Consider the following 25,811-nt stretch of genomic DNA (forward strand, 5'->3'; position numbering starts at 1 on the left):
GGGGGACAGAGAGCGAGGGGGTGGGGGACAGAGAGCGAGGGGGTGGGGGACAGAGTGAGAGGGCGTACAGAGTCAGAGAGGGGAACAATGCGAGGAGGGGCAGAGAGACAGACACAGCGGACAGAGTGAACGGGGTGGACCGAGGAGAGGGGCAGAGAGAGTGATCAAGATCACTCTTGACAGATGGACATCTATCCAGAATACTCCGCATCCCTACACGTGTGCAGGCAAACACTGACTACTTGTGCAAGCAAACAACTGCCAGGTATCTCACTAAATCAGTGTCCAACATAGTGATGAGAAAGTAAGCCAATAAATTAATCTGCTCATTTAAAGCTTCTTCACCAAAAATGCACATTTGTTGCTGTCTTGATTAATAGTAAGGTAACTTGTTAATGCCTTTACCCTTCCAAAATTTCTCACCGGCCCCTTATGTAAGATAATTGTTGTCACATGGCCCCCCACGCAAAAAAGTTGGACAACCCTGCTGTAAAGGGTTCTTGGCTCAGGCACTGCCCTTTCCCTTTCATCACCTCGCTCTTCTCAAAAAGACCCACCCATCCTGCCTAAATTCCATACCTCTATAATCACTTTCCTCTATTAAGTAGTCAAATGTATCATCACCTCCCAGCTCCAAGCCCATCTTTCCCAAAAGTCCCTATCTGAATTTGTTCAATCCAGCTCTATCCTTGCTCATAGCACAATTATCTGGGACAAAGGAACAAAATAGATCACCCCTTACATCTATTCTAAATAATAGATTAAAATTACAACGCTCAGACAGTACAACATTTGAAAATCATCCCGTTAAAGGCCTGCAATTTGCAGTAAGAGTTAATGGTCAGGCTATCACGCTCACCGTTATTATGAAGCAAATCAGACATAAATTTCTGATGTTCGTACAAGTGCAACTAAACATGGAGATCAAGAAGTTGCTGAAGGTTCCTTCAGAAGCTGCACTGTATCAGTATCTCAACTTGAGACTTGGTATTGAAATACATGTCACATGTAAGTTTCCAGCACTGATCTACTAGATATTCTCGAAACACCCAAAAAAGTTAAGAGCTTGTCCATTCAAATGTAAATGATTTTTTTTTTTAAATGGCATTGTAAGTATTAAATATCGTCAAACAACCTCTTTGGCACTGAAAATTTACTTTTTAAAAGCGTGAAATCTCATTCATCCAGATTTTAATTCTTGGTGGAGATTCACTTTTTTTTTTAAATTGTACTTCTGTCTATTTTGTCTCTGTCTTAATCAATGTTTCTTTCCTTCGCTTTATTTCACTTTCTATACATCGTTTGGCATTGAATTAAATATTCTAACTTACACTTCCTGGTTTAGCCTCAATGTGGCTTAGTAAGGATGCCTCAATCTGATTAGTTAGGGAGACATACCATTGCTTGCCCTGTTCACACAGGTCGCAGAACTTCTGTAGAGGGCACTGGACTGAAATGGACTTATCACCACAGGTCACAGTGCAAAAACCCACAGAAAATCTGTGGACAACTGTAAAGAGCGGCTAGAGGCATTTGTTTGCCGCTGACTGCAAAATCCAGACCAAGTCTTCTGATATCTCAAAATTTAAATACTCTGTCTGGTACACTATTGAGCTATGCAGATCAGAAAGTTCCCAACTTCATTGTATTTTGTTCAGATATCTGATTTTAGTCAGGCCAGTAATAGTGGGCCTACAACTGACCTCAGTATCCTTAATTTAGGAATGGGAGGAAATAAGATCAACCATATTCCTACTAGTGAGCACCAGAACACAGCAGTCATTGTTGAATCGTGTGTAGGCGAGAACACAGATCAGCCATGTGATGACCCCATGGTTAAAAGGTTTACTAATATTTGTTGCTTAGGCTCATGTGAGGTATTGTAAGACCTGAATGCGCCTGTGAAAACTCTAGATCAGCTTGAATTACTATCTTCAAGAGAAGAAAAAATTGGGGGGAATGGCCATGCCAGAATTAACACAGAATGCTCTTAGTTTTTGGCTAAAATTTGACTTCATACAGAGAAAATAGAAAAACTGCAAATCAGAAATTTTAAAAAATGGTAGATAAAAACAGTAGTTCCATCTGGAAATAAAAGGGAAAATAAAAAGGAGACAGCTTATGAAGGAAAACAGGACATACTCCTTTACAGGACTGACCTAAAGAGGAGAGAACAGTGTAACAGACTTGAATCTTTTTTTTTTCTCGGATTAAAACAGTGTGTGCCTTTAAGACTGTTAAAAACAGTGCACCTTTAAGGGAAAGTCTGTCCTGGGATCTCTAAGGCACAGTGTGTCAGCAGCTGCACTTGGTACCCGAGGTGACAGCAGGAGAGGGAGAGATCACATGGTATGGTGTTTCAATTTGACTGTGTGTGGAACTGGCAGGGACCGGTCTGAACCAGTTAGTTTTGACAGACTCTCCAACAAGGTGTGCTACTGAACAGAAGAAAGCAGTCATTTTTTTTCCTCTCAACAGAAGTTCTAAAAGGAGCTGCAGGCCAAGTTAATTGCCTAAAGAAGAAAAGCCTTCTTTTTACAAGAAACCGTTAGTATTGCCGAAGGAACTGCTGATGCCAACTGCAGCCTAAGAGTTTGAACGTCTATTAAGAACAGACTACTGCATCAAATCCATATGAAGACTTCAAGTGGCCTTTGACTATTTCCACATTAGAATACCTCATCCATCAGGACCGTAACCTACAAGGACTTATTTATTTATTTATTTTTTAGCAGCTCATTTTTAAAAACACGTTAACTACTGTTATTTTTGAGTGTATGCTACAATTTTTTTTTATTCATTCATGGGATGTGGGCGTCGCTGGCCAAGCCAGCATTTATTGCCCACCCCTAATTGCCCTTGAGAAGGTGGTGGTGAGCTGCCTTCTTGAACTGCTGCAGTCCATTTGGGGTAGGTAGACCCACAGTGCAGTTAGGAAGGGAGTTCCAGGATTTTGACTCAGCGACAGTGAAGGAACGGCGATATAGTTCCAAGTCAGGATGGTGTGCGACTTGGAGGGGAACTTGCAGGTGGTGGTGTTCCCATGTATTTGCTGCCCTTGTCCTTCTAGTTGGTAGAGGTCGCGGGTTTGGAAGATGCTGTCGAAGGAGTCTTGGAGCATTGCTGCAGTGCATCTTGTAGATGGTACACACTGCTGCCACTGTGCGTCGGTGGTGGAGGGAGTGAATGTTTGTAGTTGGGGTGCCAATCAAGCGGGCTGATTTGTCCTGGATGGCGGTGAGCTTCTTGAGTGTTGTTGGAGCTGCACCCATCCAAGCAAGTGGAGAGTATTTCATCACACTCCTGACTTGTGCCTTGTAGATGGTGGACAGGCTTTGGGGAGTCAGATGGTGAGTTACTCGCCTCAGGATTCCCAGCCTCTGACCTGCTCTTGTAGCCACGGTATTTATATGGCTACTCCAGTTCAGTTTCTGGTCAATGGTAGCCCCTAGGCTGTTGATAGTGGGGGATTCAGCAATGCTAATGCCGTTGAATGTCAAGGGGAGATGGTTAGATTCTCTCTTGTTGGAGATGGCCATTGCCTGGCACTTGTGTGGCGCGAATGCTACTTGCCACTTATCAGCCAAAGCCTGGATATTGTCCAGGTCTTGTTGCATTTCTACACGGACTGCTTCAGTATCTGAGGAGTCACGAATGGTGCTGAACATTGTGCAATCATCAGCGAACATTGTGCAATCTTCAGCGAACATCCCCACTTCTGACTTTATGATTGAAGGAAGGTCATTGATGAAGCAGCTGAAGATGGTTGGACCTAGGACACCACCCTGAGGAACTCCTGCAGTGATGTCCTGGAGCTCAGGTGATTGACCTCCAATAACCACAACCATCTTCCTTTGCACTAGGTATGACTACAGCCAGCAGAGGGTTTTCCCCCTGATTCCCATTGACCTCGGTTTTGCTGGGGCTCCTTGATGCCATACTCAGTCAAATGCTGTCTTGATGTCAAGGGCAGTCACTCTCACCACACCTCTTGAGTTCAGCTCTTTTGTCCATGTTTGAACCAAGGCTGTAATGAGGTCAGGAGCTGAGTGGCCCTGGCAGAACGCAAACTGAGCGTCACTGAACAGGTTATTGCTAAGCAAGTGCTGCTTGATGGCACTGTTGATGACACCTTCCATCACTTTACTGATGATTGAGAGTAGGCTGATGGGGCGGTAATTGGCCGAGTTGGACTTGTCCTGCTTTTTGTGTGCAGGATATACCTGGGCAATTTTCCACATTGCAGTGTAGATGCCAGTGTTGTAGCTGTACTGGAACAGCTTGGCTAGGGGCGCAGCAAGTTCTGGAGCACAGGACTCCAGTACTATTGCCGGAATATTGTTAGGGCCCAGGGCCCAGTTTTGGGAAAGTGAAGTACAATGCATATAATTTAATTCACTTTATTAAACCTACTATAAAAGTTACCGTTTCCTTAATTGAAAACAATTACCGGGCAACAGCTAACTAAAATAAAAGCAAAATACTGCGGATGCTGGAAATCTGAAATAAAAACAAGAAATGCTGGAAATACTCAGCAGGTCTGGCAGCATCTTAGTTAGTTAGTTAGAGATACAGCACTGAAACAGGCCCTTCGGCCCACCGAGTCGGTGCCGACCATCAACCACCCATTTATACTAATCCTACACTAATTCCATATTCCTACCACATCCCCACCTGTCCCTATATTTCCCTACCACCTACCTATACTGGGGGCAATTTATAATGGCCAATTTACCTATCAACCTGCAAGTCTTTTGGCATGTGGGAGGAAACCGGAGCACCCAGAGGAAACCCACGCAGACACAGGGAGAACTTGCAAACTCCACACAGGCAGTACCCAGAATTGAACCCAGGTCGCTGGAGCTGTGAGGCTGCGGTGCTAACCACTGCGCCGCCCTGTGGAGAGAGAAGTAGAGTTAACGTTTCAGGTCAGTGACCCTTCTTCAGAACAGTGGGGGCGACACAGTGGCTAGCACCGCAGCCTCACAGCTCCAGGGACCCGGGTTCAATTCTGGGTACTGCCTGTGCGGAGCTTTCAAGTTCTCCCCGTGACCGCGTGGGTTTTCGCCGGGTACTCCAGTTTCCTCCCACAGCCAAAGACTTGCAGGTGATGGGTAAATTGGCTGTTGTAAATTGCCCCTAGTGTAGGTAGGTGGTAGGGAATATGGGATTACTGTAGGGTTCGTATAAATGGGTGGTTGTTGGTCGGCACAGACTCGGTGGGCCGAAAGGGCCTGTTTCAGTGCTCTATCTCTAAATAAAAATAAAATAAAGGAGGTCTGGAGTAAAAGACAAGAAATGGATATTAAATATTGCAATTATCACAGAATCGAAAAATGCTAAATCAAACACAAAGAAATATGGAGCATATACAAATCAATTCCATATAAAGTGCGATTTCCACTACTTAAAAAAAATTGTATTTTCATTTGCAATATTGCCACTTGCATTCTGGATACCCGCAAGATACTTACTGCTCAAATCATATGCATAAATTTATCAAATGCATTCTTACAAAATACCTATTCACACAGTTACTATGCAGAAGTAAATTGCGAGTACATACCAGTAGAGATATGGCTTGTCTTTGTCCACATTTATATTATTTAGTGGATCCATGCGAAACCAAGTATTTAAAGTAAAACCATTTTGGTAAGGCCACTTAGCAATAGGAGGCAAAGCGATGGCCTGGAAAAAGAAAAAGGTAACAGATTTCAGAGTCAGAGTAGCTTTACTGAAGCCTATGAATATATTCATTACATGCTGCCACTGTGATGTAGTCTGCTGCAAGTGCACATACAGTATGATGGCTAGCTGTGTTCTTGACAGAACCTGGATCAGCAATATTTTTAACAATAACTTGCATTTATATAGCACCTTCAATGTAGCAGAATTTCACAAGGCACTTTAGAGCATTCAGAGTAAAGGATTTTGACAGCGAGCCACAGAAAGGATATCAGGACAGATGTCCAAAAGCTTGGTCAAAGAGGTAGGCCTCTTTGAGGAGTGTGTATTAGTGCACATTCTGAACAGATTCATGGGATAATCAGGTAATGCTTAGGTTGAGCCTTCGTTATGGCACAATGTGACTCAGTGACGTTCCCAGGGTTTGAGGCACACTCCAACCTTGTTTCAGTGGCAAAACAGCTACAAAGGTGTCTATGCAAATGCCACTGTGTGACACAGCTGGACCAGGGCAAGGGGCTGATACCGAACTTTCCATTTGGTACACGCTAAACCACTTTTTCAAAGCTGGCATGTCTGGACATGGTATCGACTTTGCTCTGAAAAATCTAAAAATTGCAGCATTTTTCCCCTTAAGGTGAGAGACAGCATGCAAGTCACAGATTTGCAATGCAATTTCATATCATATAATGGAACAGCAATTCTCTAAAGAATGTTTGAAGTATCAAAGTGAGAGACGGTTGCTCACCTCTTTCTGGAATGTGTCTTTGCAAAGCAGGTGTGGAAAGAGATGCAGTGATTTTTGTTGAGGTTCATCCCAAGCAGGTCTGTAACATAGGAGTCTGTGCTCCATGGGCTGTTCCCAGGAACACACACCGAGATAAACATCAACTGCTGCTGGAGGACGATCAATTCAGTGAAAGATGCCCTTTGGTCTGCCCGAAACTTGCTGGTCGTCCAGCACAAAGAGTTGTCCACGACCGAAAGTTGCAGACTGGCACATTCCAAGGTCCAGGACTACGTGCTGAGGGACGCACTAAAGCTAGGGGCAGCCACGGCAAAGGCTCAATGGGGAAAGACCACTGTGTAAGGTCCCCCCCACCAAGGTGAACTGAGGGGCTGGATCCTTGGAAAACCCCCTCGAACTGTAGCCAGAAAATATTTGTTTGCTGTAAAATGTACATGGCATGTAAAATGAAATGGAAGGATTGTGAGGCAACTTACTCCTGTATTGAAGGAAACTGATCTCCTTTGCACTCTTTGCATTGTTTGACTTGGTGCTTTTTGGAACTGTTTTGTTATGATTTTTTTTAAACAGATTTTTATGAATAAAGTATATTTTGGAAATAAAAAAAGTATCAGGGTAAGATGCAGTTGTCTTGATAAAGGTGAAGATGGATGATACTTTTAAGATCAATGTTTATGGATAGCTGATTGCTCGAGTATGTAATCTTACATGTATTTTATTAAAAGAATACCCAGCACTGTGCCATCTACCTATGGAACGGGAATAACATAATATGTTGCTATCCACCTTTAATTCTTAATTCAATATATATGTATGTGTATGTAGATATGAAATTTCTCTAACAACTGAAGTTCATCAATGGTAGTTCAATTTGCATTTCAACTTTTCTGTGATGAGCAAAGAATTCCATAGTAAGAGAAATGGTGTATGAAGCTGCATTACTGATATTGTTTACTGAGTTTTTAGACTGACAACTTTTACTGTTCTGCTCAATATGCAATGTAGAAATGCTATACATATGGTCATGTTGGAGAAAGTATATTTTGGTGTGGAGAAAGATATTCGATTATGTCCACTAGTTTGTTTTTCTTTGGATTGTACTGAACCCAACAATAGATAATGGGCCAGAATTTGCTATCAAGATAATGGCAAGGCTAATGGCATTTGCCATTATTTATGGGTAAATGGTACAACAATTTCAGGTAAGGAACAGTGTGCAGTGAAATGTGACTATCCAAACGTTATTGTCCAAGTTGCGCCACTCTGCCGTTAGCTTTGTGAAAATGGTATTTCACCCTGAGCCTTACTATTTTTCAGGAACCTGCTGTTTTTGCTGGTTCCACCAGGGCCACTCAGCTCCTGACCTCGTTACAGCCTTAGTTCAAACATGCACAAAAGAACTGAAATCAAGAGGTGAGGTGGAAGTGACAGCCCTTGACATTAAGGCAGCATTTGACCGAGTATGGCATCAAGGAGCCCTAGAAAAACTGAAGTCAATGGGAATCAGGGGGAAAACTCTCAGCTGCTTGGAGTCATACCTAGCGCAAAGGAGGATGGTTGTGGTTGTTGGAGGTCAATCATCTCAGCTCCAGGACATCACTGCAGGAGTTCCTCAGGGTAGTGTCCTAGGCCCAACCATCTTCAGCTGCTTCATCAATGACCTTCCTTCAATAATAAGGTCAGAAGTGGGGATGTTCGCTGGTTGCACAATGTTCAGCACCAAAAACGACTCCTCAGATACTGAAGCAGTCCATGTAGAAATGCAGCAAAACCTGGACAATATCCAGGCTTGGGCTGATAAGTGGCAAGTAACATTAGCACCACACAAGTGCCGGGCAATGACCATCTCCAACAAGAGAGAATCTAACCATCTCCCCTTGACATTCAATGGTATTACCATCGCTGAATCCAGTTCCGAAGAAGGGTCACTGACCCGAAACGTTAACTCTGCTTCTCTTTCCACAGATGCTGCCAGACCTGCTGAGTGGTTCCAGCATTTCTTGTTTTTATTTCAGATTTCCAGCATCCTAGGTATTTTGCTTTTATATCAGAGGCTAGGAATCCTGCAGCAAGTAACTCACCTCCTGACTCCCCAAAGCCTGTCCACCATCTACAAGGCACAAGTCAGGAGTGTGATGGAATACCCTCCACTTGCCTGGATGGGTGCAGCTCCAACACTCAAGAAGCTCGACACCATCCAGGACAAATCAGCCTGCTTGATTGGCACCCCATCCATAAACATTCACTCCCTCCACCACCGATGCACAGTGGCAGCAGTGTGTACCATCTACAAGATGCACTGCAGCAATGCACCAAGGCTCCTTCGACAGCACCTTCCAAATCGGTGACCTCTACCAACTAGAAGGACAAGGGCAGCAAATGCATGGGAACACCACCACTTGCAAGTTCCCCTCCAAGTCACACACCATCCTGACTTGGAGCTATAACGCCGTTCCTTCACTGTCACTGGGTCAAAATCCTGGAACTCCCTCCTAACAGCACTGTGGGTGTACCCATGGGTGTACCATGGACTGCAGCAGTTCAAGAAGGCAGCTCACCACCACCTTCTCAAGGGCAATTAGGGATGGGCAACAAATGCTGGCCTAGCCAGCGATGCCCACATCCCATGAGTGAATTAAAAAAAAAACTGGGACACAGAATGTTGAAATAAGCTTTCACAACATAAGTATTAATGAAGGTTAATCATCTACTTTGGCATCAAAAAATAACTATTATAAATGTGGAGTCTCATTCCACCAGGTTTTGAATTTTCTGGGGAGATTTTAAAAATATAATTTTAAATTTATTTCTTCTTACTTTTTCTTTAAATCTTTACTCTCTCTCTCCCTTAATCCAATCTTTCTTTCCCCTTTATTTCTCTTTCTGTACCTGATTTGATATTGAAATCATTCCCTTTAATTAGCCCTCCTTCAGTCCATGCCGTTTATTCCACAATGCATAAATCTTATTATTTAAGGAAATAATCCTGTTGGTTGCCCTGTTCACTCAGCTGCCAGTTACTCTGTTTCCTTACTGCGCTGTTACCAGCTCGCACTTTCAGCAACTTTGTGGACAAAAATATTTAGAGTAAAGTGTGCAGGGGCAAGTCTAAATGCAGACGTGGTTAGATGCCTTGTTACAGCAAATTCTGGCCCAATACTTTTACTGGCAACCACCAAGTTCTTGACGAAACTTAGATGATGAAAATGCATGTTTCTAAAAGATTTCTGCTTAGACATAACATCTGTTTAATTGCATTATGTTTACTTAATTTGAGTAAGTCATGTATCTAATTCAGAAGCTTGCAAAATGATACTTGGAGTCCAATGGTTGAATTACATGAAGAAATTACACAAACCAGGGTTGTATTCCACGGAATTTAGAAGGTTATGGGGTGGTTTGCTTGAATTTTTCAAAATATTAAGGGGAACTGATGGGGTAGATAGAAACTATTTTTGTTGGCTAGCAAGTCTAGGATTAGGGGATATAGCCTTAAAAATTAGAGCCAGGCCTTTCAGGAAGTGAAATTAGGAAGCACTACTACACACAAAGGGTGGTAGAAGTTTGAAACTCTCTGCTTGAAATGGCAGTTGATGCTAGGTCAATTGTTGACTTCAAATCTGTGATTGATAGATTTTTGTCATCCAAAAGTATTAAGGGATATGGAGTTAGGCCAACAGATCATCCATGATCTCCCTGAAAGGCAGAACAGGCTGGAGGGAACCAGTGTAGATCAGTGAGCACAGTGGTGAACAAGACTTGGTGAGAGTTAAGATACAGGCAGCACAGTTTTGGATGAGCACAAGTTTATGTTAGATGGAAATGAGAGGCTGGCCAGGGGAGCATTGAAATAGTCAAGTCTAGAGGTGGGGGCAGGAGTAACCATTTTTTTTAATATGCTCTGACAAATTAATTGCGTCATTGAGTTTAGACCAAACATCTATTTTTTAATAAAATGCAAGTCAGCAGCACAGTGGCAGATAAAGTTCAATACAAACTTAGGTAAGGTATTGAATAATGGAGGAAAAAAAGGCAAAATATATATTTCATGAATGCTTGCGAATGGGTGAAGGTGAAAAAGATCCAAGGAAATGTTCTTAGAGTGTTAATAGAATTGATATTTAACAACCAGTTATTTCAAAACAGAAAACAAATAGAATGTTGCATTATATTATTAAAGCAGTGGAACATAAGTCTGAGGATATAGCTGAAACTATTTACACTGCATCTTGAGTATTGTGTCCAGTTTTTGTAGCTTAAACGCAAGGGGCACATTCCCACACTAGAGGAAGTCTGCAGAAGAATCATTGGGGTCATACCTGGTGTCAGAAGATTGAAATAGGCCTGAAAGGAGGTGACAGAGAGGAAATTATACATTTCTACAAAATATTAAAGGCATAGAAAAGGTAAACCCAGAGCAAGCCATACCATGGAAGTATGACATGGTTAAAGGAAAATTTAAGATCTATAGCAGGTGGTTATTTTCATGCTGAGTCAATAATACCTGCAATGGATTCCTGTTCGGCATAGCAGAGGAAAAAATCTTGGAGAACGTTTAGAAGATAATTGGATATCATAATGGGGGGGTGGGAGAAGACATCACATTTTTCTACATGGTTGAGCCAAGTATCCTTCGGCATAGATATCTATCGTGATTAGCATTCAATATTAAAAGAGTTTTTTTACAAAAGAAATCAAGAGGCTGTCTAAAGTGTTTCTTTTAAGCTGAAGGATGTCTGATATTGAGAAGCTGTTTTCAAAACAGAGCAGGATTATAATTTTTGAAAGATGTTTATACAAAATAATAAATACAGGATTAAACATGTCACGCTCACGTAATATGAACTTATGAACTATAAATATGAATTTATGAACAATAAATATGAACCTATGAAGTATAAACCCAAAACAGACACTTGCCTGTAAAGCAAAATGGAGTTGCGATGTCAGGTGATGTTTTCTTTTCCTGCCAATATACATAGAACTGCAAGAAGCCAAAGCTAATTTTTATGTCTGGACAAGTCTTGAAGTCATTAAAAATGCAAACGACCCTTCCTGTGGCAATGGCTGCTTTTCTTCAACAAATTAAAAAACAACTGCATTCGCAATACAGTTGCAGACGCTTTGACTCCAAACTTGAAATCCAGAAAATGGGTGCGGACAGCTCTATTCTGTCAAGATGGTATGTGGATGAGTGATACCCGGACTCCATTGTCTGACAATGGCCTAACCATCAGAAACTATTTAAGAGGGCAATGGAAAGAGATGCTCTGGTCACATTACAGATACTAGGTTTCTGATAAGCGGTTTTAATAAGGGATATTCTGGGGATACAAGATGGGGGAAAAAATCTAAGTCAACGAAGGGAAAAGACCTTGCTTAAGACCACCAGCTTTAAGCCACATGTAGGCAGCAACTCAAGTTGGCCCTGAACTCTCAGCTAAAGAACCATACCAGGGTTTCGCCATTGACCCTTAACTAGAGTATAACAAGAAAAATCTGCTATTGCGAACATAAAATAACAGCAAATGTGTCCTCCTGCACCTCCAGAGCTTTTCTCCAGTGGACAAAAAAAGGATTACAGGCCTGCATTGTTTCACGTCTTCACCCCAGAGAAAAGAGGGTGGAACAGAGAACTCTTGAAATCATAAGACCTAAACTCATGCTACTTTTATAATCGCAGTCTTTTCAAGGGTGTGTGTACCTGTATGAATGTGACAGTGGGTGAAGTTGCGTATATTCGGGTGTTGAACAATAAACATTTATCTTTCTTTTAAAACTTACAAGAAAACCTGTCATTTATCTGTTCCTGACAAAGCACTCAGGCACTAAAACACTTTTTTTTAAAACATGCTTTCTTCAGTCAGTCAAGAGGTGAAAAGGGGGAGCCATCTCTACCATCTCTCTCCCGTCCTTAAAAACAATGCAAACTATAATAAACTTACTGCTGCACTCCGTCCAGGAAAGTTGAAGAAGGTATCTGGGCCTTGTCTTTGTGGCATCTGATTCAGAATTGACAGCAATTTAATGGCATTTCTTGGCTGTGAAAAAGATTGGATTAAAAGCGTTCGATCCAGACATATATGACTGATCATGCATCTGTGGCAAAATTTTACCGTTACAAGTTAGTTAACACATTTAAGCAAAACATTGGTCACATTAGAAGATCCAAACACAAACAATTCATACGTCCAAAATTAACTACGACACACTACAACAGCAACTTTTATTACATTAAAGGCTCTATATAAATACAATGCCCCAAGGTGCTTCACAGGAACATTATGGTGCACCAAATTAAAATCAGCGATGCTCGAGAGCCAGAATTAGAGGAGCACAGATATTTCAGGGGGTTGTGGCGTTGAAGGAGATTACAGAGATAGGGAGGGGAGGCGCCATGGAGGGATTTGAAAACATGGAAGAGAATTTTAAAATCGAGGCGTTACTTGACCAGGAGCTAAAGTAGATCACAGCACAGGGGTGATGGGTGAACAGGACTTGATGTGAGTCAGGGCACAGGCAGAATTTTGGATGACTTCAAGTTTCCGGAGCGTAGATTGCAGGAGGCAGGCCAGCAGGGTGTTAGAATAATCAAGTCTAGAGGTAACAAGGGCATGGATGAAGGTTTCAGCAGCAGATGAGCTGAGGCAGAGTCAGGCAATGTTATGGAGGTGGAAATAGGCAGTCTTCATCATGGCATAGATTTGTGGTCAGACATAACACCAAGGTTGTGAACAGTCTGGTTCAGTCTCAGACAGTTGCCAGGAAGAGGGATGGAGTAGGTAGCCAGGGAACCAAATTTGTAGAAGGGACTGAAGACAACGGGTTCAGTCTTCCCAATACTTAACTGGAGAAAATTTCTGCTCATCCAGTAATGTATGTCTGAAACAGGTGGTGGTGAGGTCGAGCAGTGGGTCATCAAAACAGACGTCATGTTTTCAGGTGATGTCACCAAGGGACAGCATGTAGATGAGAAATAAAAGGAGGCCAAGGATAGATCCTTGGAAAACACCAGAGGTAGCTGTGTGAGAGCAGGAAGAGAAGCCATTGCAGGTGATACTCTGCCTACAATTAGATAGATAAGAGTGGAATCAGGCGAGTGCAGTCCCACCCAGCTGGACGACAGTAGAGAGGCATTGGAGCAGGATGTTGTGGTCAACCATGTCAAAGACTGCAGACAGGTCGAGCAGGAGGAGCAGATATAATTTATTTTTGTCACGGTTACACAGGATGTCATTTGCGACTTTGCCAAGAGCCATTTCAGTACTGGCAGGCTGGAAACGGGATTCAAACATGGGGTTCTGGGGAAAATGGGCATGATTATAGTGTCATATAGATGGATCACAGTGTGCACTGTGGCTTAATTGGTAGCACTCTCGCCTCTGGGTCAGAAAGCTGCGGATTCATGTCCCGCTCCAGGACTTAAATACAACAATCTAGGCTGACACTCCAGTGCAATACTGAGGGAGTGCTGCACTATCAGAGGTATCATCTTTTGGATGAGACATTAAACTGAGGTCCTGTCTGCCTTCAGGTGATCGTAAAAGATCCCATGGTACTATTCAGAAGAACAGGATGGGAGGTATCCCAGTATCCTGGTCAATATTTATCCCTCAATTGACATCACCGAAAACAGATTATCTGGTCCTTATCACATTGCTGTTTGAAAGAGCTTGCTTTGCACAAACTGGCTGCCACGTTTCCTTCATTACAACACGCAACACGACAATTCAAAAAGTACTTCATTGGCTGTAAAGCGGTTTGGGACATAGAAACATAGAAAATAGGAGCAGGAGTAGGCCATTCGGCCCTTCGAGCCTGCACCGCCATTCAATACGATCATCCAAACTCAGTATCCTGTTCCCGCTTTCTCCCCGTATCCCTTGATTCCTTTAGCCCCAAGAACTATATCTAACTCTTTCTTGAATATATTTAATGATTTGGCCTCAACTGCTTTCTGTGGTAGAGAATTCCACAGGTTCACCAATCTCTGGGTGAAGAAATCTCTCCTCATCTCAGTCCTAAATGGCTTACCCCTTAGCCTTAGATTTTGACCTCTGGTCCTGGACTCCCCCGCCATCGGGAACATCCTTCCTGCATCTAGTCCGCCCAGTCCTGTTAGAATTTTGTACGTTTCTATGAGATCCCCTCTCATTCTTCTAAACTCTAATGAATAAAAGCCTAAGCGACCCAATCTCTCTTCATACGTCAGTCCTACCATCCCAGGAATCAATCTGGTGAACCTTTGCTGCACTGCCTCCATAGCAAGAACATCCTTCCTCAGATAAGGAGACCAAAACTGCACACAATACTCCAGATGTGGTCTCACCAAGGCCTTGTATAATTGCAGCAAGACATCCTTGCTTCTGTACTCGAATCCTCTCGCTATGAAGGCCAACATACCATTTGCATTCTTAACTGCCTGCTGCACCCTGCATGCTTACTTTCAGCGACTGGTGCACAAGGACACCCAGGTCTCGCTGCACCTCCCCCTTTCCCAATCTATTGCTGTTCAGATGATAATCTGCCTTTCTGTTTTTGCCACCAAAGCGGGTAACCTCACATTTACCCACATTATACTGCATCTGCCATGTATTTGCCCACTCACTTAACCTGTCCAAATCATACTGGAGCTTCTCTGCATCTTCTTCACAGCTCACACTCGCACCCAGCTTTGTGTCTGCAAACTTGGATATATTACATTTAATTCGCTCATCTATATCATTAATATATATTGTGAATAGCGGGGCTCCTAGCATCGATCCCTGCGGTACCCCACTCGTCACTGCCTGCCACTTGGAAAAAGACCAGTTTATTCCTATTCTTTGTTTCCTGTCTGCCAACCAGTTCTCTATCCATTTCAGTACCTTACCCCCAATCCCATGTGCTTTAATTTTGCACGCTAATCTCTTATGTGGGACCTTATCGAAAGCCTTCTGAAAGTCCAAATACACCACATCCACTGGTTCTCCCTTATCGATTATACTAGTTACATCCTCAAAAAATTCCAGTAGATTTGTCAAGCATGATTTCCCTTTCGTAAATTCATGTTGGCTTTGTCCGATCATGTCATTGTTTTCCAAGTGCTCTGCTATTACATCTTTTCTAATGGACTCTAGCATTTTCCCCACTACTGACGTCAGGCTAACTGGTCTGTAGTTCCCTGTTTTCTCTCTGCCTCCTTTTTTAAATAGTGGGGTTACATTAGCTACCCTCCAATCCGTTGGAACTGTTCCAGAGTCTATAGAATTTTGAAAAATGACCGGCAATGCAACTCCTATTTCAAGGGCCACTTGCTTAAGTACTCTACGATGTAGATTATCAGGCCCTGGGGATTTATCGGCCTTCAATCCCATCAATTTCCCTAACACCATTTCCCTACTAATACTGATTTCATACAGTTCCTCTTTCTCACTACAGCCTATGCTCCCCAACATTTCTGGGAGGTAATTTGTGTTCTCCTTTGTGAAGACAGAACCAAAGTATGTATTTAATTGGTCTGCCATTTCCTTGTTTCCCATTATATATTTCCCTGTTTCTCTTCACATATCTATAGACGCTTTTACAGTCAGATTTTATGTTCTCTGCAAGCTTACTCTCATACTCTATTTTCCCCTTCTTAATCAATCCCTTTGTTCTCCTTTGCTGAATTCTAAACTGCTCCCAATCCTCAGGTTTGCTGCTTGTTCTGGCCATTTTATAATTCTCCTCCTTGGATCCAACACTATCCCTAATTTCTTTTGTAAGCCACGGTTGAGCCACCCTTCCTGCCTTATTTTTGCGTCAGACAGGAATTAACAATTGTTGTAATTCATCCATGCGCTCTTTAAATGCTCGCCCTTGCCTATCCACTGTCAACCCTATAAGTAACGTTCCCCAATCTATCATAGCCAACTCGCGCCTCATAACTTCATAGTTTCCTTTATTTAGATTCAGGACCCTAGTCTCGGAATCAACTCTCCCACTCTCCATCTTAATGAAGAATTCTAACATGTTATGGTCGCTCTTCTCCAAGGGACCCCTCCCAACAAGATTGTTAACTAATCCTTTCTCATTACACAATACCCAGTCTAGAATAGCCTGGCTGAAAGGTGCTATATAAATACAAGTCTTTCTTTCTTTATTACTTTTTGGATTTGAAAGGGAACAACACATTCAAGGGCTTTGGACAGAAAAGGGAAGTCGGAGATGGGGTGGTAGTTTGCAAGGGTTTTTTTTTTAAGAGGGGTGATGACAGCAGGTTTGAAGGAGAGAGGAACAGAACCTAGCGAGAAAAAACCAATAACAGTATCAGTTAACATGGCCAGAAAGGGAAGTTGGATGGTTAGCAATTTAATGGGAATAGGATCGAGGGAGCAGGAGTTGGGTCTCATGAACCAAATGAGCTTGGAGAGGCACGAGGGGAGATAAGAGAGAAACCAGAGGACGTTGCAAGTTCAGGGCTAAGACAAGGAAGACCTTTCGAGGAAGTCTGGCCGGGAGGGCTAGGGGAAGGGAGGGTAGTGGCAGCTTATCGGATGGTCTCGATCCTAGTGACAGAGAATTTCATGAGCTCCTCACACTTATTGTTGGATTATTGTTAATGTTACATTGCTAACTGATTGTTTTATGCTACTACTATAAACCTGGACTTAAGTATTGCACGTAAAGCAGTGAAACTGAAGTCTTAAACCTGGAGCTTACCCAGAATCCATTTTCTCCGCGCAGCATGCTGAAAAGCAGCTTGAGTTCCTTGACAGTGATGCTATAGCTTGCTAGAACACCCAACATATCAACCAACAGATCTGAAAAGAGATATTTCATATAATAAATATGCAAGCTGTATATTGATACATTTTATGTTGTCCCAAGTGAAAAACACAAACCAGGATGCAACTCGAGAAAATAAACAGCAATTCTGGGAATCACAATTCTAAGCCTCATAGGTATGAAAAGGTTGTACAGGTTCTGTCACAAGTGGCTTGTCTTTATATTATTTGTAGCTTCACACCCATACATTCTGGATATACTGCACTTTAATGTTTGCTGATTTGTAGTATTGTGCCACAATTTATATTAATCGTGAAAACAGCAAATTGTATCAACTGGTTTCATTTAAATGTTGATCTGAAATGAAGTAAACATTTAAGTTTCCCTGATGACTCAGTGCCCTGTTGATCTGAACCATGCAGGGTGGCACAGTGGTTAGCACTGCAGCCTCACAGCTCCAGCGACCCGTGTTCAATTCTGGGTACTGCCTGTGTGGAGTTTGCAAGTTCTCCCTGTGTTTGCGTGGGTTTCCTCCAGGTGCTCCGGTTTCCTCCCACATGCCAAAGACTTGCAGGTTGATAGGTAAATTGGCCATTAGCAATTGCCCCTAGTGTAGGTAGGTGGTAGGGAAATATAGGGACAGGTGGGAATGTGGTAGGAATATGGGATTAGTGTAGCATTAGTATAAATGGGTGGCTGATGGTCGGCACAGACTCGGTGGGCCGAAGGGCCTGTTTCAGTGCTATATCTCTAAACTAAACTAAATCCACTAGGGTTCACATTTGGTAAAGGATGGCCAAGTGGAACCTTGGGATAAGGAGAGTAATCAAGAAAATGAAAAGGAAAATGTGCACATTAAAAATGCTGGAACTACAAATCAATCTACAAAAGATTACAGGCAGAGAAGCCACTGCAGAAGTGCAAAATCTGTTTTACAACAACTCAAGCAGGTAACATTAAATTTTACAGCTGGTTCTGCATAATACTGTACACAGTTAAAGTATATTGCTGTGTAGGCATACTTCTAAACTAAACTAAACTAAACTAAACTTCAATGCACCAACAATAATCTGCCCACGGGGTATAAGCATTGCACAGAAGTATTTGGTTTAACATATTCGGTGTTTCATTAATAATTGTTAAAGTTAGTTCATTTGCTACCAGATACAGCTCTCCTGCAGCCAAAGTGAAGTCCAAGCAGTCTGAGAATACCTCCTTGAGCTGGTGTGTGTTGGCAAGCCATTGTACTCTCGGAAAGGAAATCACAGACCAAAATGATCCTATCCTTTCTTACAGTGATGCATACTAACTGGATAATGATCAAGAGCTGAAACCCTGCTTGCCCTAAGAGCAGCAACTTCAAATCCTTGTTATGTAGCTTTTGCACTGCAATACAGAAACTGTAGTATAACTGGACTGTCCCAAGCAAGATTATAATTGTTGCATGGTCCAACATGATCACTGAACCCACTGATCATTGTTTAATAGAAACCAACCATTTGTTTGACAAATATCAGTTCAGCACATTTTCCATCACAAAGGCAATTCTTCCACAAAACGTAAACTCCCATGACAACAGGAGGAAGCATAAACCACATGATTTGACAAGAGTTTTTTTCTGCAGCTATAGTCCAACGTACTTACAACATACTTCGAACACATAAGTACTAACATTTTCATACAACTGTAAACATTCATTCATATAAGTGGTTCAAATACTTTATGGCCCCCTTCACTTCCATTCCTGTTCCAAGGGAGCCCATAAAATTCAGCCCATAGATGTATTACGGCACAGGAGGCGGCTTTGGCCCATCGAATCCATGCGGCTCTCTGGAGAGCAATCCAATCAGTCTGTGGAATGTTGAGCTGCCATTTCTGCCCTCCTTTAAGCCATGTTACACTAATAGCTATGATATCACATGTCCATGTGTCAATCTGTGCCCTCAGCTCATTTGCCTTAATCACAAGGCTCCTTGCATTGTACTACATACAAGTAAGCACTGGCAAACTCCTGTGTTGTCTATTTTCCAGTCTGTGTTTCCTCTGCTTTCTACATTCATTTACTAATTTTCCATCTTCCATTTCCAGCTATACTGAATGACATATAAAAGTATAGACCAAGGAGAAATAATTGTGGTCTTTAAATAATGAAAAAAATTTGATTTGGTCCTTGTGGAGAGATCATTTGAGCTAATTAGGAGAGAGATGACCGGGAAGCATGAGTATACGTCACATAAGAATTGAATTAGATTAGTTGCAGGAAGTATTTCTTTTCAGAGTCACGACCTATGGAGCAAGTTACCAGTTCATGAAGCGAGTGTCAATTTGCTGCAAACATTCAAAAGGGTGGGGAATGTATTCCTGAAACCTGTTTGACTGCCTTTGGGGGGAGAGAAGAATTTCCAAGAGCTTTTTTAGCCCAGGATGATGCTTGGATCTTTTTTTTGCCTCTCCAGAACATTGCTTACGTGGCTGGTTAGTGGGACGGTGGGTCGGATGCATGGGAGTCTGTGTGCATACAAGACTATATGGAATAGGTATTTTCCTGTCCTTCATGTTCATATGTTTCATATGTCTTCCTGTGTGGCAACTGCAATTCTGTAGGAAGCAGGAAGGAATAGGAGAAAGGGAAAGAAAGAGAAGAGAACAAGTAAAAGCAGTAAAGAGATATGAATGTGAGGGAGGTGAAAAAGAGAAATAGAGAAGATGGATGAAAGTGGGAGGGAGAATGAAAAGAAAAAAAACAAAAGTGGAGAAGGAGAGTGAAAAATACAAGTGGAAGAGTGAAAAACAAATGGAGGAGTGTTAAAAACAATCAGAAGAGGAGAAAAACAGAAGCAGCGAGGGAAAAGTAGGAATGCAGGAATCTGAGAAACACAAGTGGAGGAGAGTGAAAAGCAGGAGAGGGGAAGAGGAGAGATGCACACAATAATTGCTTTATTTTCAGAATGCTGAAGTTGACATACTTGCTGATATTCATTGAAAAACAATAAATGCCTCAATCAAAATCACTGAAGTTGACTACCAATTTACTAATTTTCACTGCAGTGTTTTCTGATTAAACATAAAAAGGCAAACATGATGCTTAACTTCACAATAAGCATCAACTGAGTCCAGCTCTATGAGATCTATGGGTCCAATTTTAACTCGTTCAAAACCCTCCACTTGCACAGAGTTCAATTTGGGCCCTATATTTTAGCAGATTCAATGCTATCAACATGGCTTAAATAATCAATACCTGCTATCATGTCATCCACTTTGGTCATCTTTAATAGCACTTGTTCAATGAGGCCAACATCTGTGCTTGCTTGAAGGTTGCGTACACTCTTGCGTAGAATGGCTGTGAACATACTCCAAATCTCTGCCTGGCAGGTAACATCACAGTGTTCAAGAAGTTCTATCATGCATGCTATGCTCTCTGCATCCTGAATTATGAAGTTAATTTCCAAATCAAATTCTCCACCGACCAGCTGTCATGGGGGAGGACAGAGAAAAGGAAAAATGTTTAAGTTACATGTTTTTAAGTTGTACAATTTCAAAGCATTTAAATCATACAGTATACCTGCTTCAGGATATAATACCCAACACCAGTAATTTTTACAAAGCTACTTCAGTAATCTCCCCTTAGGCACAGCAAGCTTATCCATCAGTAAGATGAGCTAGGAGAGTTCTGTGCTTGATCTCAACTCATTGAGTTAACTAAATCAGGCATGAAAGGTGGAAGCACTACAATTATAGCCTTTGTGCCCCTGCCTTAGGAAGGGCAAAATCAGCCACAGCACCAACCAACAACCCTTGTGGCAAGTGCATGTGAATCTCAGCAAGAAAAGAATAGGGCTCAGCTATGATGACCCTCGATAAAATAACCTGTTCACTTTCACTGTTAAGACTCACATAAGAATAATGGAACCAAATCCCAACAAGGAGACAATGCCTTCAGAGAAAGAGTGGGAAGAGAGGAGAGGAACGGAGAAAATTGACAAGAATATAAAAATTGCAATTATACAGGGAAAAAACTTCTTTTATTATGGGCAATTTAGAATGTGCTGCAGAAATTCCTATGCTAAAAAAGTCCCCTGAAATATAACATAACTATAGAACAGTTTAGGGCTAATTAAAATAACACCAATGATTCATTCACTGCTCTCAGAAGGTGCCAGGCGCACAGCACCAAGACCACCTACTTCCATCTCCACAATGTCGCCCATCTCTTCCACTGCCTCAGCTCATCTGCTATTCACTAATGGTTCACTAAGGTCCTTTAGGGAAGGAAATCTGCTGTCCTTACCTGGTCTGGCCTACATGTGACTCTAGACCCACAGCAACGTGGCTGATGCTTAAATGCCCTCTGAAATGGCCGAGCAAGCCACTCAGTGTATCAAACTGCTACAAAGTCAATAAGGAATGAAACCAGACAGACCTCGGCACCGTAAACGGCAATGGCAAACCCAGCCCTGTCAACAATGCAAAGTCCTCCTCACTAGCATTTGGGGGCTTGTGCCAAAGTTGGGAGAGTTGTCCCACTGACTAGTCAAGCAGCAGCCTGATATAGTCATACTCACGGAATCATACCTTACAGACAATGTCCCAGTCACCGCCATCACCATCCCCAGTTATATCCTGTCCCACGTGCAGGACAGACCCAGCAGAGGAGATGGCACAGTGGTATACAGTCGGGAGGGAGTTGCCCCAGGAGTCCTCAACATAGACTTCAGATCCCATGAAGGCTCATGGCATCAGGTAGGCAAGGAAACCTCCTGCTGATTACCACCTACCACCCCACTCGGCTGATGAATCAGTACTCCTCCAAGTTGTGCACCACTTGGAGAAAGCACTGAGGGTGGCAAGGGCGCAGAATGTACTCTGGGTGGGGGACCTCAATGTCCATCACCAAGAGTGGCTCGGTAGCACCACTACTGACCAAGCTGGCCGAATCCTAAAGGACAAAGCTGCTACACTGGGTCTGTGGCAGGTGGAGAGGGAACCAATAGGGAGGAACATACTTGATCTCGTCCTCACCAACCTGCCTGTCGCAGATACATCTGTCCATGACAGTATTGGTAGGAGTGACCACCGCACAGTCCTTGTGGAGACGAAGTCCCATCTTCACATTGATTATACCCTGCATCGTGTTGTGTGGCACTACCACTGTTCTAAATAGGATAGATTTCAAACAGATCAGGCAACGCAAAACTGGGCATCCATGAGGCGGTGTGGTCCATCAGCAGCAGCAGAATTGTACTCAACCACAATCTGCATTCTCATGGTCCGGCATATCCCCCACTCTACCATTACCATCAAGCCAGGGGATGAACCCTGGTTCAATGAAGATTGAAGGAGGGCATGCCAGGAGCAACACCAAGCATACCTCAAAAACCTGGTGAAGCTGCAACTCAGGATGACTTGCGTGCCAAACTGCGTAAACAGCATGCGACAGTCGGAGTTAAGCGATCCCAGAGCCAATGGATCAGATCTAAGTTCTGCAGTCCTTCCACATTCAGTCGTGAATGGTGGTGGACAATTAAACAACTAACTGGAGGAGGTGGCTCCACAAATATGCCCATCCTCAATGATGGCAGAGTCCAGCACATCAGTGCAAGAGATAAAGCTGAAGCACTTGCAACAATCTTCAGCCAGAAGTGCCAAGTTGATGATCCATCTCACCTTCCTCCTGAAGGCCCCAGCATCAGAGATGCCAGTCTTCAGCCAATTCAATTCACTCCATATATCAAGAAACGACTGAAGGCACTGAATACTACAAAGGCTATGGACCTGGTCAACGTTCCGGCAACAGTACTGAAAATCTGTGCTCCAGAACTTGCCGCACCCCGAGCAAAGTTGTTCAAATACAGCTACAACACTGGCATCTACCCGGCAATGTGGAAAATTGCCCAGGTATGCCCGGTACACAAAAAGCAGGACAAATCCAACCCAGCCCCATCAGCCTACTCTCAATCATCAGTCATGTGATGGAAGGTGTCGTTGACAGTGCTATCAAGTGGCACTTGCTCATCAATAATCTGCTCAATAGCGCTCAGTTTGGTTTCCGCCAGGTCCACTCAGCTCCTCACCTCATTACAGCCTCGGTTCAAACATAGACAAAAGAGCTGAACTCAAGAGGTGAGGTGAGAGTGACTGCCCTTGACATCAAGGAGCCCTAGCAAAACTGAAGTCAATGGAGATCAGGGGAAAAACTGCTGGTTGGATTCATACCTAGCGCAAGGGAAGATGGGTGTGGTTGTTGGAGGTCAATCATCTCAGCCCCAGAACATAACTGCAGGAGTTCTTCAGGGTAGTGTCCTAGGCCCAACCATCTTCAGCTGCTTCATCAATGACCTTCCTTCAATCATAAAGTCAGAAGTGGGGATGTCCGCTGACAATTGCACAATGTTCAGCACCATTCGCGACTCCTCAGATACTGAAGCAGTCAGTGTAGAAATACAGCAAGAACTGGACAATATCCAGGCTTGGGCTGATAAGTGGCAAGTAACATTCGCGCAACACAAGTCCCAGGCAATAACAATCTCGAACAAGGGAGAATCTAACCATCTCCTCTTGACATTCAATGGTATTACCATCGCTGTCACCACTAACAACATCCTGGGGGCTACCACTGACCAGAAACTGAACTGGAGTAGCCATATAAATACCGTGGCTACAAGAGCAGGTCAGAGGCTGGGAATCATGTGGCAAGTAACTCACCTCCTGACTCCCCAAAGCCTGTCAAACATCTACAAGGCACAAGTCAGAAGTGTGATGGAATACTCTCCACTTGCCTGAGTGGGTGCAGCTCCAGCAACACTCAAGAAGCTCAACACCATCCAGGACAAAGCAGCCTGCTTGACTGGCACCCCATCCACAAACATTCACTCCCTCCACCACCGACACACAGTGGCAGCAGTGTGGACCACCTACAAGATGCAATGCAGCAACGCACCAAGGCTCCTTAGACAGCACCTTCCAAACCCGCGACCTCTACCAACTAGAAGGACAAGGGCAGCAGATGCATGGGAACACCACCACCTGCAAGTTCCCCTCCAAGCCACACACCATCCTGACTTGGAACTATATTGCCATACCTTCATGGTCGCTGAGTCAAAATCCTGGAACTCCCTTCCTAACAGCTTCATCAATGACCTTCCTTCAATCATAAGGTCAGAAGTGAGGATGTACCTACCCCACCATGGACTGCGGCTCACGGGCAATTAGGGATGGGCAATAAATATTGTCCTAGCCAGCGACGTCCACATCCCATGAACAAATGAAAAAAACCTCATTCATGTTTTTGGCAGCCCCAGATTGTCCAAGCCAACCTTCCACCTTGCATTAACCAAGTCCCGTTCACCCGTCATCCCTGCCCTACAATAACTCCTGGTCTAGCAACACCTTGATTTTAACATTCTCATCCTTGTGCTCAAATTCTTCCATGGTCTTACCCAACTCAATCTCTATAACCTTCTGCAGGCCTACAAATCTCCCATTCACACACTCGCCCCACCCCATGGCAAAAGTTCTTTGCGCTCCTCCATTCTGGCCTCATCTGAATCCCCAATTTTCATTTCTCCACCATAATTCCCTCACTAAAGTTGACTACAATAGATTGGGAAACTATATGAAACGATAGGACAATGGATAAGCAATGACAAACATTTAAAGAATTAATTCGTAATTTGCATCAAATATACATTCCCTTAAAGAATAAAAAAAATCCCATGGGAAAAGTGGCGAACAATAAAAGTTAGAAATAATATAAGATTAAAGGAAGAGGCTTATAGTGTTGCCAAAAAGAGGATTTTAAAATTCAGCAAAGGATGAGCAAGGAATTGAGAGAGAGAAAATAGAATGAGAGTAAATTAACAGAGATCAAAACAGATTGCATAAGTTTCTACAGGTACGTAAAAAGCAAAAGAGTACCAAAAGTTAACATAAGTCCCTTTCAGGCAGAGCCGAGAGAAGTAATAATGGGGAATAAGGAAATGGCAGAAACATTATATGAAAACATTGTATCTGCCTTCAAGATAGAAAACACAAAATACAGTCCAGAAATAATGGGGAATCAAAGATCTACCAGAAATTAGGAATTTAGGGATATTATTATTGGTAAAGAAATAGTGCTGGAGAAATTAATGGGACTTAAAGGTGACAAATGCCCTGGATCTCATGGCCTGCATCCTAGTGTTGTAAAATGAGGTAGCTACAGATAGTGGATGCTTTGATTTTGATCTTTCAGAACTCCTTTGACATTACAACAACAACTTATATTTATATGGCACCTTTAACGTACGGCCCCGAGACACAAAAGGAGATATTGGGTCAGATGACCAAAAGCTTGGTCAAAGAGATCAGTTTTAAGGAATGTCTTAAAGAATGAAAGCGAGGTGGAGAGGTGTAGGGAGGGTATTCTAGATCTTGGGGCCGAAGCAACCGAAGGTGCAGCCAGGCCACTAATGGCGCAGCGATTAAAATTAGGGATGTACAAGAGGCCAGAATTAGAGAAGCACAGATATCTTGGAGGGTTATGGGGCTGGAGGGGTGAGGCCATGGAGGGATTTGAAAACAAGGATGAGAATTTTAAAATCAAGATGTTGCTTGACCGGCAGCCAATGCAGGCGAGCGAGCACAGGGGTGA

The 25,811-nt window shown here is 42.9% G+C and overlaps 1 protein-coding gene across 6 annotated transcripts in view; it reads right to left on the minus strand.

The window, feature by feature from the left end:
* The window catches only part of nbeaa (neurobeachin a), a 988,762-nt gene that overhangs the window by 871,017 nt on the left and 91,934 nt on the right, over positions 1-25,811 (minus strand). For all 6 annotated transcript variants that reach the window (XM_068033481.1, XM_068033479.1, XM_068033480.1 and 3 more), the window contains exons 2-5: positions 20,421-20,652; positions 17,117-17,217; positions 12,379-12,474; positions 5,567-5,688 (exon numbers count right to left, since the gene is read on the minus strand). In XM_068033481.1, coding sequence (XP_067889582.1) covers positions 5,567-5,688; positions 12,379-12,474; positions 17,117-17,217; positions 20,421-20,652 — 551 coding nt within the window. The remainder of the gene's footprint in view (positions 1-5,566; positions 5,689-12,378; positions 12,475-17,116; positions 17,218-20,420; positions 20,653-25,811) is intronic.

Source organism: Heterodontus francisci, chromosome 6 (assembly GCF_036365525.1).
Source record: "Heterodontus francisci isolate sHetFra1 chromosome 6, sHetFra1.hap1, whole genome shotgun sequence".
Taxonomy (NCBI): domain Eukaryota; kingdom Metazoa; phylum Chordata; class Chondrichthyes; order Heterodontiformes; family Heterodontidae; genus Heterodontus; species Heterodontus francisci.